The sequence below is a fragment of the Oikopleura dioica genome, chromosome 2 (assembly GCF_907165135.1).
Source record: "Oikopleura dioica chromosome 2, OKI2018_I68_1.0, whole genome shotgun sequence".
Classification (NCBI taxonomy): Eukaryota; Metazoa; Chordata; class Appendicularia; order Copelata; family Oikopleuridae; genus Oikopleura; species Oikopleura dioica.
The window spans coordinates 15,675,494-15,688,429 of record NC_137292.1 but is presented as its reverse complement, the minus strand read 5'-3'; the positions used below and the strand labels follow the sequence as shown (position 1 = coordinate 15,688,429).

Below are 12,936 nucleotides of genomic sequence, written 5' to 3'. Positions count from 1 at the left end.
TCGACTAAGCAACACTTAAGGGTATCGACAACGATAAGGTTCCTTTTGGAAATTGACTAGATACGAAAACTTTCCATGAAAAAAGTCTTTATTCAAGACATTTTCAGCTAAAAAAGCTTGTTAAATTTAAGTTTTAAATTAAGGGTACACCCTTAAGTTTTCCTGCTTTGATTGGTTTCCTGCATAAGAAAGAGACGCAAAGTTTTTGTTGTTTATAAGAATTAACTCAAAAGCGCAAAAGCGCAAATAAGTAAAAGTTTATTTCGACTTGGAGTCGTCATAAAAATTGTTAGGCGCAAAAAATATTAGTATACAATCAAAATTCAAAAAACCTCTTCCGCATCGCTTTGGAATCGATTTTTCGAAATTTTTTGAAATTAAAATTTTTAAATTACGTTTTTTTTTAATTGAAAATTTGAAATTTTCATTTCAATTTTTGAAAACGAAATTTTAAATTGACGAGTTTTAAGGTATGTACAGAGGAAAAGTAAAATAACTGCGTTTTTTTCGGTTAGAAAGAGATACCCTTAAGCAAATCTCAAAAACCAAGCAAACGAGTGTAAAACTAGGCAACAAGTTTTTTCAAACAACATGTACAGCATCTGATCACGTGAAAATTGAAAGAGGAGGATTTTTCCATCTTCGTTTTTTCGCAGTTTTGATTGGTTAGGAGTCCAAAAAAGCCTTTTTTTCTCGTTTTCCGGCTTTTTGAAAGCTAGCTCCTTTTCCATGCTCGATTTTCTTGGGTTTCCGGGTTTTTTGAACTATTTTTTGATTGGTCGAAATTTCGGGTTGAAAATTAAGGGTGGGGAGGGCGAAAAACCGAGCATGGAAAAAAAGAGAAAGCTCAGAAAAGCGTCGAGACGAGTTCAAAGTCCACACGGGTGGTGTTTTTTTTATCTATTCACAATTATTGGGAAAGCGTGCTATTTACAGCCATTAAACTTTACGAAATAACCCTAGGGGAACCTTAGTCGAAAGGGAATTATATCAGTTTAGAAGGCATTAGAGATAATTTGGGGAATGTGTGCAGAAATGAACTCGTCTAAAACTCCTTCACTTCGTCGTTCTCAGTTTCCGATGTTGCTAAAAACAAATGTTAGTTGTTTATCTTAGAATGTGTTGTTGAAAACAGGTTTCAAACAAAAGTTGTGTGCGACAAATCTTGTTTTGGATTATTCAAACAACGGTTTTGATTCTTAAGAAGCTCTAAACAGACTCAAACAAGCTTTAAACATGTTTAAAACAAGTTTTTATGAAAAACAATAATTTCAAACGGCAATAAACTTGTTTCAAACAAGCTTTTATATGCTTGAAACAAGTTTGAAAGCCCGAAATTGAATAAAAACTTGATTAAAACTACTCAAAACAGTTTGAAACAAACTGTTGAAACAGTATTCATACATGTTTCAAACAAATTTGAGGCTCCATAAATTGTCAAAAACAACAAGAAACATGTTCAAAACAAATTTAAAACAACCAAAACAAGGTTGAAACAACATGAAACAAGTTTCAAACAAAACTCAAACAATCCTCCAAACAAAACAAAAATGCTTACCTTTGGTGACCTTTCGGTGCTTTCGTCGTTTGCGCTTCTTCTTGGCATCAGTCTCTCCTCGGTTGGGCAGGTCGAGGTCTAGGACCGTCCTATTTGAGGCTAAAAGGGATCAAAAAAAGCTCGCGCTGGCGCAAAGCGCCGAGCCCGGATATCGTTCCTAAAAATGTCGCTTTTGGGGAAATTTTCTTTCGACTCTTCGTGAAACTCAAAATTTGAGTCAAATTTCAGAGCAAAAAAAAAATGTTGCTTCAAAAATTTTTTGATGAAAAAAGGGAAAAGTGTTAAAATGATCCAATTTTTCAAAATTTCGCTGATTGAAGCAGATTGGCCAAAAAATGAAATGAAAGATTTTGATTGGTTAATTTTGATTTGCGACAAAGGCAAACAAGAGACCAGATCCAGGGTGGCCAAAGACTAAGAAAAGAAGTGTTATTTTATCGTCGGTTTTAATGAATAATTGAATAAGATATAGAAGAAAATAAGACTTACCGTCAATGGTGACGCTTCAGGTGAAAGCTGGAGGAGGTGATCTTGAGAGCAGGAAGGGATCCGAAGCCCGACCCCAAATCAAACGCGCTAATTAGCGACAGATCGACCAAGTTTCGGGGTCGATTTGGCTAGGTAGCGCGCGGGGGTGGTTGCACACAGTTCGGGACTCTGTAGTTCAGTTACAGTCATGTGCTGCCAAATTCGATCCATTTTTTGATCCAAAAGAGAAGGGTTGAAATTCTAGAGTTCCGAAAAGCTGTGTTTTTTCTTCAACAACGAGAGCGAGAAAATCAAGATTCAAAAGTGGGGATCAGCCGCGATTGAGTCTTTTTTGACCCCAAGCCCGGGCCAGGGGGTTAAGGGCCGATTTCGCTTTTTGAAAAGAAAGTGAGAGAGATTTAAGTGTTACAAAGTAGCAAAAACGATGTAACAAAAATCTGCAATTACTTAATTTTCGAGTTGATTTTTCGTTGTAGAAGCAGGTGGATTATCCGAAAATCAAGCTGGAATTACACTGCTTTGAAAACACGCGCGACAATGTGAGGACCCGTGTTTAGGAAGTGATAACCCCAGCGGATAATCCAGATCTACTCTTGTAACTCAGATTGTCTCTGTTGAGATTACGTCAATCTAAATTGCCTTGCCTAATCAGAAAATGAAAGCACGCGCGTTTCTGATTGGCCCGGCGAAGCGGCGGAACAGCGCCACCCGCCGGCGGGAAAAATAGATCCTCTGACAAAGAAAAACAGCTGATTTTCCCACTAGAACTTCGATTTTCCCATTTTTGAAAAATGAAAAAAGGAAGAGTGAGGCAAACACGTCCCAGGTAGTGTGGCCTAAAATCACACATTTGATCCCGTTTCTTCAAGAGAGAATCCATTCATTTGCTCCAGCTCGGCGGCGATTTCAGCGGTCAAATCCAACTCTTTTTCTTTCGTCGGCAAAATTGCGCTCATCGTCGACAAAGTCGAATCGCTTCTGAATTTTTTCGTTTCAAAAATGATCTTTTTATGGTTGTTGGTAGACGATTCAATCTGTCTAGCAGACAATTATGATAAATTAGCAGACCATTTTAGATAAATTAAGAGCACACATCTTTTTTTCATTTTTTATGAAATTTAGGTTGTGTCTGCAAGACACTGTCTGATAGACAAGTAACTGTCTGGTAGACAATGGAGCCAATTCAAACATATTTACAGATTACGCAATTTGGTAAAACGTTTTTTGACGCATAATAAGATAAATAAGTCTTATAGACAGTCTAGTGTCTGACAGACTTAGTCTGGTAGACATTCGTCTGTCTTTTCGCAATTTTGTCAATTTTCATGTATTTTTTGAGCGAAAAATTGATCAAAAATTATTTTTGGCTAAATTTTAAATTCCAACTGTCTACCAGACAGACTCAGTGTCTATCGGTCAATCTCGAAAACAAAAATTGCTTTCGACTAAAAATGAGTGTAATGAACCTTCGAAGCTTGGTAGAAACGGTGTCTTCTGACTGGCTGGAAGTGTCAGTCTGATCAGCAGCGTCAGATTGATTGGAGGTATCTCGGCAGGAACCAACACCGGAATCTTCTTCAGACACTGAACCTCGGCTGCCAGCTTTGTCGAATTTCCCGTTGACTACGCTTGACGAGACAAAGGAATCTGGAATCGACGAAGTATCCTTATCGGGCTGTGAGGAGATAACGACAATCTCGGGTCGTTTATCTGAAGCCAAATGTGAAAACAACGAAAAAATTAAGTTGAAATTGTTGAAAAATCATTTTCTTCAAAGATATTTTGAAGGAAGTGAAGCTTCAATTCGATATCTATGGAGTGAGCTTTTTTAATTCTTTTTTATTGAATTTATCACAAGAAAAATATTTTTTTGTCTAAAAATATTTTTTTGTCTAAAAATATTTTTTTTCATTTTTTAAATTTAAACAGGCATTATTTTGGGACTTAACCAATTTATAGAAGTGAATTTTTTGATAACCAATAAGATTGCTGTATTTGGGCTACCTGCCAATCAGAACCCTGATCCATAAAATCACTTTCATAAATTGATTGAACCCTTATTTTGTCCATACTTCGATACGCATCCAAAAAGATATTGTCTATTATATAAGCATGGGTTTACCCTTATTTAAGAAGACTAGAATTGAAACTTTTGTCTATAATTCTCGTAGAAAACCTTGTAAAAATTACTATTTTGTCAAAAAATTTTTATGGGAATAAGAATAAAGCTCGTTTTCTCAAAGAGATTATATAGTGACACCCTTATTCTCATCAATAATTAAGAGATCATCTTGCTTTAGGGACTGTTTTTTGATTCACGTGTTTTGAAGATCTACTTTTTAGATATTTTTTTATTTTTCTTGAGACTTAATTTGAGAAAATTATTCTGCTTTTGAGGAATTGAAAATTATGTTCTTCAGAAAAATATTTTAACTGCGAGATTGTTTCGACAACAGAGAGAATTTGCAAAAAGAAGCGAAAATTTGTAAGCTCGATTTGCTGAGGGAAGAGCGGGACAGCTTTTTCCCTGTTCCGAAAAAGCAATGACAGAACAACAATAATTCAAATTGGCGAAGCGAAAAGAAAATACAATGATGAAATTCCAACTCGAACTGATTTCGACATTTTATGTTTTCGACGGAAGTCGACTTTTTCGACGATTATTTAAGGGTGTCCACATTTTAAAGAAGCCGAATTTTGTGTTTTAAGTTATATTTATTTAATAAAAATATTCTATTTATACGAAGCCATTTCTCTCTGTTCAAGCTCTCGCGCGCCACCTGATCGCTCTCGCAAATTTATTTTGGAACTTATTTTTTATAAATTAATCTTTAAAATGATAAGAAAAAAATATATGATATGGAAAAGGCCCTTAGAATCCTTAAAAAAATGAGATTTCATGATTTTCTTTTTTTAAATTTTAATTAATTTGCGAAAAAATGCAACTAAAATAGTAATTAAAAAAAGGTCTATCTCTTGGCTTGCAAAAAATAAGGGATGAATCAGACTTTCTCTCGTGACAAGAAAATTCTCCGTGTTTTGAAAAAATACGATTAGAAATAAAAATTCCAGGAGCTAACAATTTAGCGGTGAAAGGGAATCTCCACGCGGGTCCTTGACTAAGCCACTGCTCAGGATCAATTACAGTTTTCTCCCTTTTTAGCGAGCTTTTTCCTTTTTTTAGCGCTCGGTATTAATTTTGAGTCGGAATTTACGAGAATTAGTTTATGTTGAACATTCATGAATTTGAACGTTTATTTTAATTTTTACAATAATTTTATGAAAACTTTTTTTTTATTTGCTCCTTAGCAGATTTTAGTAGTAAACTTATAATTAAATTTCTAGTTCAAAAAGCGTATCTTTCGCGATACGATTCGGAATTAATTGGCTGGCGTAAGTTTCGTGAAAGCTCCGGCCACTGGGGGCGCGGCATATGACTCGCCAAGATAATTGTTTATCGTAACGAGTGCTGGAATTAATGCCAGGGCAACGATTTGATAATTTTTCTATCACTAATAATCCTTTTTGGCAAAATGAAAACCCACCATTATTAATTAAAGAAAATCTTGTTATTTCATTATTTCGTTTATTTCGAGAGAATTATATTATTTAGTTATTTTCTGTAAAACGAGAATAAATATTTCTAATTTCATTATCAAAAAAAGAGAAAAATATAAAAATTCGACTAAAAATACATTCATTCTCATGAATTAAATTTTTGAAGGGCGGGTCTTAGTTTTTGACTTTTATTAAATATTAATTATCATAATCCTATTTTTTATACTATAATTTTATTTTAGAATAATAATTAACGATTGTTTTTTTTAATTTTTTAAAGAAAAAAAATTAAACATAATTTTGAAAATCATGAGTTGTCACGAGAAGAAAAATAATTTTAATGGAAATTGGCTTCCGACAATTCATTTAATGAAAATCATTAGTTGTCATGAAAAAAAAATAAAATTGGTACTTTTAACCTGTGCCATGATTTGGGCACGAACCTGAGTATTCATCTTCAGCATTAAGGCAGCACAATCTCTGGAGGCAGGAAAGGGTCATTTTTTGAGTTCGGTTTTCGTTGGTTTTAACAAAAAAAACTTGTCACTTGCTTTACACTCGTAAGGCAGCTATAATCCTTAAGCGACCAGGTAAAAATCCGCCAGTTGCCGCGAAATTAGCGATGTTCCGTGTTCTCTGTATTACTGCAATCGAAATACAGTCAAATACAGGGCTGAAAGTCCGTCGCACGGTTTTCAGTTAAATTCAATTGAAAAATTCGCTAAAATTGGAAATTTTTTCAGCGAAAATTCAAAATTCAAAATTTAATTTTTCTCAAATTTTTTGGAAAATTTTTCGAGAAAAATTTTTTTCGGAGTTTTTTTTTCTGGAACTTCTTTCTTTTTGTATTCTGGAAATCTCAAATGGAAATCTCGATTTGAATTGTTCTGGTTTTTAAATTATTTCAAAAATTGAAAACAACTTTTCTGAAATGTTTTTTTTCTTCACTGGGGTTACAAGGTCTCTAGCGGGAAAAAAAATGCTTTACGCGCCGTAAATAAAGTGATATCGGTAGCACTAAACTCGATCGCAGCAGTCTTGGCGTAGAAATATTTCAGCTCGTGATCGCCGCGCTGCAGCTCGCGAGCGCCGCCACGCCGCGCCGTTTAGCGGCCGAGCGGTGCGAGAGCGTTCTGGCGGCGCGCGAGAGCTGGAAAAGGAGGGAAATGGCTTTTTATTAAACATCGTAAACAGTGGTTGCAAGAACGATGATTTTAAATGCGTTACTATTGTAATTCCATTAATTGAAATTCGATTCGAAAAAGGGATGGGGTTGGAAGGTCGAAAAGGGAAGAAAAAGCGATGAAAGAGTAATTTATGCACGCGACATTTTTCGAGGAAAATTTTGAAACAGAGACGGTCAAGGGTGGTCTCGGGGCGAAAAGAAAGTCTCAAATGTGAAAATATTTCTCAATTCGAAAGCAAAATTAATTCCATAAAGAAAATTAAATTATCTCCGATAAAAAAGGTGCTCAAACTTTTGAACGTGCAATCTTTTTCTCAAAATCCTTAAAAATTTTCAAGGGAAATAAGGGTGTCAATATTTTAGCATTGTTCAAAAAGCAAAAGTTTATTTTGGAGCTCGGCTCAAAACCTGTGAAGAAAACCTGAGTCCTGAAAGAGCTCGAATAAAAAACTGACTTTCAGGAACTTGAGTCACTGTCTTCTTCTTTAAAAATCTTCCATCAAATGAGGTCCTCCGGGGTCCTCCGAAGTTCCACGTGATTTTTTTTTCTCGGAATGATTTTGTTTCCGTGACAAAAAATCCGGTAAATGAAAAATTCTCTGGAAGAGATTATTCTTCTTTCTATTTAAAATTCTTCCAGTAGGAGGGGTCCTCCAGGCAGGAAAGAAAGAGATGTATATTCCTCGGTATCTAATAGGATTCAAGAAAATAGAACATCCCGAAATACAGGTGCTAGTAACGAGCTCCAGAAGTTCTAGCAAGAAGGGGTTAATTGCCCATTTAATAAAGCACAGGTTTTAGGTTAAAGGTGCCAGAGCGCGTTTCAGCCGCCGCCGAAGCTAAAATTTTGGCAATTTTCTTTTCAAAACAAAAAACGCGTGTTGCTCGTTTTTTCGAGTTTTCATCTCGGCGGCGCATTCCTCCCGTTCATTTTTCGGCGCTTGGGAAAAAGGAAATCCAGATTCATTTGCCAGCCAGCCGCTTTTTTATAAGTTACCAATGCCCAGCACGTTCCACAAAGTGAAGGAGAACCAGCTGCAAAGGCGACTCTCGACGCTGAAAAGAAGAATTTTACGGGCAACTTGAGAAGTCGAGGAGACGACCTTAGGGTTCAACCAGCAGCGTTTTCAGGAAAAATTACCTTTTTTAAATCTTTATTTTTTACTTTATTTTTATTATCATTTATTATTATCATAATGATTTAAATAAATATTTTTTTATTAAAATAAGGGTGTCACTAAATTATATAAGTATTTATTTTAAGCAATTTTCCGGGATGGTATTTGGAACCGACAAAAAAATTTCGACAAATTTTGCGTAGGCGGCTAGTCGGCTGCTGATTGGCCTACTTGCCGAATCCAGGCTTCTCATTGGTTCAAAATTTCCACGCAAAATTTGTCGAAATTTTTTTGTCGGTTCCAGACACCTCCCCTTAATTTAAGGCAATTTTCTTACAAAAATTAAATTGTTGACACCCTTATTTTTATAAAATTCCTTCAAAAAACGCTCTAACAGTAATTTAACTGTAAATTTTGAGCACAGGAAATGGATGACTCCGAAGAGAAAGTTATGATTCATAACTTATGAATCATGTTTATCGTTTTCGAAAGATCGTGTACTTGATTTAGTATTTGAGAAAAAGAACATGGAGATATGGACGAAAATATCTAAGGACGAAGCTGATGAAATAACTGACGTAGTAAAAGCTGCGCACTGCGCATTCTGGTGCGAGCCAGAGACGAAGACGATCAGAAACACTCCTGTCAAGGCGATTTTGATGATGCAGCTCCGATCAGACGGGCTCTTGGGATTTCCAGGAGGAGTAGTCGACGTGGGAGAGACTGTTCTTGAATGCTTGAAACGAGAACTTCGCGAGGAAATGGCACTTGACAACGGTTACCTGTACTTGAATCCAAGTATATTTTTTGCAACTGTAATTTAGCAAGATTCCCAGTCGGCGAAGACAATTGGGTGTGTGCGCATCTTCGTCAAACCGAACAACTCGATGGTTCTTTCAAAAACACACAATTATCTCATTTTTTCTCGAAAAAATTGGACAAAGAAGTCTTCTATGAAATCGAGAAAAGACAACTGGAAGCTGAACACTGGGGTTATGAAATCTTTGGACTGATAAGAGCGCCTGTGCTAGAAATCACTACAGGAAGCGTTGCTCAGGTTAGTTTTACTCTCCAATATTTCATCAAAACTCGCTTCAGAAATATCCTGGTCGTGGATTTGGCTGGTTCCTGACGCAAAGCTTTATTCACTGCGCTCGAGAGCAGATGGCCGAAATGATCATTTACGAAGGAATTTTGACAAAAGACGAGATCGACCGATACTTCGAAATGTCTCAAAATCCGGAGCTTCGAGAAAAATTAATCAACAGCTCTTGCCTTACTGAAAATAAGACAAGAAAATGAATAAAGCTGCAATAAAGAAAATCGAACTATACAGTTAAAAAAAAACCTGTGTTAAAACCCTGTGTCAGGGTTCAAAAAACATTTCCATAAAAATTAAAGACTTGAAGGATAAATTTAAGAACCCCCCGTCAAATTTTTCGAAAAATCAAATTTTGGAATTTCAAAATTTTGACCCCGGAAATAGATTCTACACGACTAAAATGATGTTAACCCTTCATTTTTTCGGGTCCATCTCGACTCCTTCACCACCAAAATCGCCATTGAAAATTGGACTTTTCGCCGAAAATTGACGAATTTGCCCTAATTTTGGCAAAAATGTTGATTTTTCTTGGTCAAAAATTTCTCTCATCAAGAATTTTAACCTGAGGACGCATTTAGAACCAAAATATGGCGGTTTAAAAAATTTTCATTTTTCGAAGGAAAAAGCTGACGGGTGGCCCCTAAAAAGTCTTTTATTGTACTTATTTGCGATAAAGGTTGCTCTCCAACGCTAAAAATCGAAAAACAATGGTGAGAGCCTTAAATGATTTTCTGGCGCCTGAAATTTGAAATTCGCAAATCCAATGTTTCTGTTTCCCGAAAGCCAATTTGCTGGAATCGAGCGGTCCCAACGTTGATTTCAATAATCCCCAGTCGAGTATTTTTTTCTCCTCGAAAATCCCGCGCTCAGAATAAACTATTACTTTTTTGAACATGTTGCGCTTTTTTCCTTTTTTGCTTTTTAGGATTAAGGAGAACCCACCTGTTTTGAAAATGAAAAACGCAAATGTTTATTTTTCCCAGGGCTTTTGAATTAACAAATTGGATTTTGTTTGAAAACAAAAATCGAGTCCATTTGTTTTGTTTTCAAAAAGCCGCAAACCGAGTTGGCTATTTATCAATAGTTTTAAATACGATTAAAACCCGCGTTTAGACGCAACGCTTTTTAAAAATTGTAATTGCCACTTTGGATGGAAAAATGAGGGACTTGGGAGTTCTTGCGCGTTCCGTGAAAATCTTGTCTGCTTGTGGCGACTTATCAGAGTACCAGCGCGGCAACAGACTCGCCACTAATCAAGCCGACTTGCACAATCGAACGCGGTTTTCTTTCGCTGCCCCAGCGCTCTTGAAACGAACCTTCTTCGTTTCCAAAATCTGCGCCCAAAAATGTTCCTTTTCAGTTTCTTTGTTTTTCAAATCTGGGCTCGACAACCTGAGTAAAAACCTGAGTCAGGGTCTGATAGATAGGGAAACTCGATGAAAAATGAGCTTTTACTGGGCTTAGTAGGGAGGGAGTATAATACCTTTTAGAAAGCCCAGAAGCTGGGGATCATTTTGACTATTTACAGTCAGGGGTTTAGGTCATGCCCTGGGGCGTTTTTGGGCGTCTAAAGTCCGGAAAATGGGGGTAGTTCCAGAAAAGGGATTAAAAAGGTACCGGTAGTCCATTTTCAGAGTCTATACTGGTCAGCATCTTTTAGAGGAGGCTCTGACGGTTCAGAATCAGTATAGAAACCCTTTGTCACCCCCCCATTCTAGAGGCGTGGGCGGCCCCGATTCTAGAGGCAATATCTGAAATCTTCAAAAATCAAGGTTTTTCTCTATAAACCCTTTCGTAAACAATTAGAAATTTGTTAAAATATCATAAAAGGTCATCTGAGGTCACTTGAGGTCACTTGGGGTCAAATTTTACAAATTTCAAACTAGCCAAATCTGATGTCTGGAAACAGTTAAAAATGATTAAAATCACATTTTTACGGTATAATTTATATTTTCTTCCTTGATTTTTATCCTTTTTCTTTCTTTTCCAGAGATAAGAGCCTTTTTGACCAGTTAAAAAGAGAATTTCAATTGTTGTAAAATGAGTGAGTAAGAAAGCCTATGACGTTCTTATCAGTTCGTCAGCGGCGCGGCCAGGCCGATTCACTGTATCCTTCGATCATTCTCTTCAGGCATTTTTGTCAAAAAAGCTTCTTTTACTTCTTTTCACTCAAAATGAACGATAAATATACGTTCCATTTGAGTTTTAGCAGAGCTTGTTGTATTCTTGAAGCAGAGAATTTGATTACACCTGAAACTTATGAAAAAACTCAAACTGATAAAAATTGATGATAAAAGCTCATTTTTCATCGAGTTTCCCTACTGATAGATATAAATAAAAAGCCGCGTAGTGGCTTTTTTTAAAAACGAAGCAGCAAAGCGGATTCGCCAGAAGTTAAAAATATGATTGAATGATAATTTTGCGAAGCCGCTTTGCGGCTTCGTTTTTAAAAAAGGCGCTACGCGGCTTTTCATTTTTGATCTTTCAGACCCTGACTCAGGTTTTCAACTCAGGTTGCCGAGCCCAGTTTGAAATATTTGAACAAGAAGTGCATCGAAGCAGTTAAAAACGACAACACCCCTCGCTTTAGTTCCATTCTGTCGCCAAAGGCTACTAGCTACAGAGAGCTACAGTTCATCAAAGAGTTTGAACATGATCGGACAAGTTTTGAATGGGAGATATCGAGTGTTACGAGAGCTAAAGGAAGCTAGAGAGGGAAAGATTTATTTTGTCGTCCAGGACCAAGAAAATGGTAAGTACCCATTGCCCGGTACGGTGTTACGTAATAGCGTTGCGACTCCAGTTCTGTTTGAGAAACAGTGTTTGAACTGCATGCTTGGCTATGTTGACTGTTGTTTCCAGGTAACGAGCTGAAGATGCTGAAAGGAATCGGGCTTTTCGGGCGGAAAGAAGAACATGCAGCCAATTTGGAAGTGAATCTTCTTCAGCAATTAGGAATGATTTCAGCTTCATATTAATTTGTACAGGAAGCTCATTTGTACAGATAATCATTTACAGGAACCAGCTGGTGAAATCATCAAAAGACCATGAGTACGTCGTAAAACTGCTTGACAACTTCATGTTTACTGGCCCGAACGGTCTTCGATACTCTGGTCTGATCCTGGAATATCTTCCTGGAGGCGATTTGGCTCAGTTTTTCGAAAACATGCTCAACAATCGTAAGTCAAAGCTGCATCTTTGAAATAATAATATCGTTATTATTTTAGAAGGCGGTGAAAACGAACTTCCGTGGGCTCAGAATGACGCTTTACGAATCTCAGCCCAGCTTGTTCTAGCTCTGAGTAAGTTCGTTTGTATCAAAACCATCCTCATATCTTTGATAAGACTACATTCACGGGAAGAACATCATCCGTCGAGACATCAAGCCCGAGAACATCCTCATGTCCGCTGATTTCCAACAGGTATCGAACCAAAGAGCGATAGGAATGTTGATTTCATGATTTAGGTGAAAATTGCGGACTTCAACATCTCCCGCTCTGCAGAAGTAACGATTCACACTGGCGTCGCTGGATCAATGGACTACTTGGCTCCCGAGACGATCAAAAATCAAGGGAGCACTGGGCCTCTCTTTCTGCCATGATATTTGGGCGGTTGGAGTCGTTTTTCAAATGCTCTGTACTTTCAGGAACGATTTAACAATTTTCCTTGGAAATCAACCAGTGTTAATAACTGTTAAATTTGATAAAGACATCCCTTTACGGCTGGAAACGCGTTTCAGACAATGACGAATATTGTCAACAATGCCAGGAGACCTGCTGAAGTGATTTTCCCGGCGATGGAGTCTTTGATCAGAAGATGTCTTGTTGTTGAAATCAGCGAAAGAGCGGAAAGTGCTGCTGCTTTGATGACTCACCCGGCCCTGGTCAGTTTGATCGAGCAGTTGAAGAATCGAGTTTTGCCGGCT

The 12,936-nt window shown here is 37.0% G+C and overlaps 3 protein-coding genes across 3 annotated transcripts; 2 read left to right on the top strand and 1 right to left on the bottom strand.

Annotated features, from left to right (window-relative positions):
• Positions 1-656: 656 nt before the first annotated feature.
• Positions 657-6,620, bottom strand: LOC145696431 (uncharacterized). Its single transcript, XM_081773466.1, has 5 exons — positions 6,049-6,620; positions 3,514-3,757; positions 2,912-3,025; positions 1,559-1,659; positions 657-1,086 (listed from the first exon to the last, which is right to left on the bottom strand). Exons 1-5 carry the CDS (start codon positions 6,104-6,106, stop codon positions 1,046-1,048), a joined length of 558 nt encoding a protein of 185 aa, XP_081629592.1. The 5' UTR covers positions 6,107-6,620; the 3' UTR covers positions 657-1,045.
• Positions 6,621-8,536: 1,916 nt separating this feature from the next.
• On the top strand, positions 8,537-9,211 carry LOC145698503 (U8 snoRNA-decapping enzyme-like). Its single transcript, XM_081775705.1, has 3 exons — positions 8,537-8,686; positions 8,755-8,966; positions 9,008-9,211. Exons 1-3 carry the CDS (start codon positions 8,569-8,571, stop codon positions 9,209-9,211), a joined length of 534 nt encoding a protein of 177 aa, XP_081631831.1. The 5' UTR covers positions 8,537-8,568.
• A 2,879-nt stretch (positions 9,212-12,090) lies between these two features.
• On the top strand, positions 12,091-12,612 carry LOC145698502 (putative serine/threonine-protein kinase PRKY). Its single transcript, XM_081775704.1, has 4 exons — positions 12,091-12,190; positions 12,239-12,313; positions 12,357-12,433; positions 12,478-12,612. Exons 1-4 carry the CDS (start codon positions 12,091-12,093, stop codon positions 12,610-12,612), a joined length of 387 nt encoding a protein of 128 aa, XP_081631830.1.
• Positions 12,613-12,936: the final 324 nt, after the last annotated feature.

What these genes read in the sequence shown, in the direction of transcription:
- LOC145696431 (XM_081773466.1), bottom strand. Translation starts at nt 6,106, where the DNA reads ATGACCCTTTCCTGCCTCCAGAGATTGTGCTGCCTTAATGCTGAAGAT. An exon ending in GTTTCTACCAAGCTTCGAAG is followed by an intron (nt 3,026 to 3,513) that starts GTTCATTACACT and finishes GAAAAAATTCAG; the next exon opens with AAGCGATTCGACTTTGTCGA. An exon ending in GCACCGAAAGGTCACCAAAG is followed by an intron (nt 1,087 to 1,558) that starts GTAAGCATTTTT and finishes ATTTGTTTTTAG; the next exon opens with CAACATCGGAAACTGAGAAC.
- LOC145698503 (XM_081775705.1), top strand. Translation starts at nt 8,569, where the DNA reads ATGATGCAGCTCCGATCAGACGGGCTCTTGGGATTTCCAGGAGGAGTA. An exon ending in GGAAATGGCACTTGACAACG is followed by an intron (nt 8,687 to 8,754) that starts GTTACCTGTACT and finishes CAGTCGGCGAAG; the next exon opens with ACAATTGGGTGTGTGCGCAT. An exon ending in CTACAGGAAGCGTTGCTCAG is followed by an intron (nt 8,967 to 9,007) that starts GTTAGTTTTACT and finishes AACTCGCTTCAG; the next exon opens with AAATATCCTGGTCGTGGATT.
- LOC145698502 (XM_081775704.1), top strand. Translation starts at nt 12,091, where the DNA reads ATGTTTACTGGCCCGAACGGTCTTCGATACTCTGGTCTGATCCTGGAA. An exon ending in CGAAAACATGCTCAACAATC is followed by an intron (nt 12,191 to 12,238) that starts GTAAGTCAAAGC and finishes TTATTATTTTAG; the next exon opens with AAGGCGGTGAAAACGAACTT. An exon ending in CCAGCTTGTTCTAGCTCTGA is followed by an intron (nt 12,314 to 12,356) that starts GTAAGTTCGTTT and finishes ATCTTTGATAAG; the next exon opens with ACTACATTCACGGGAAGAAC.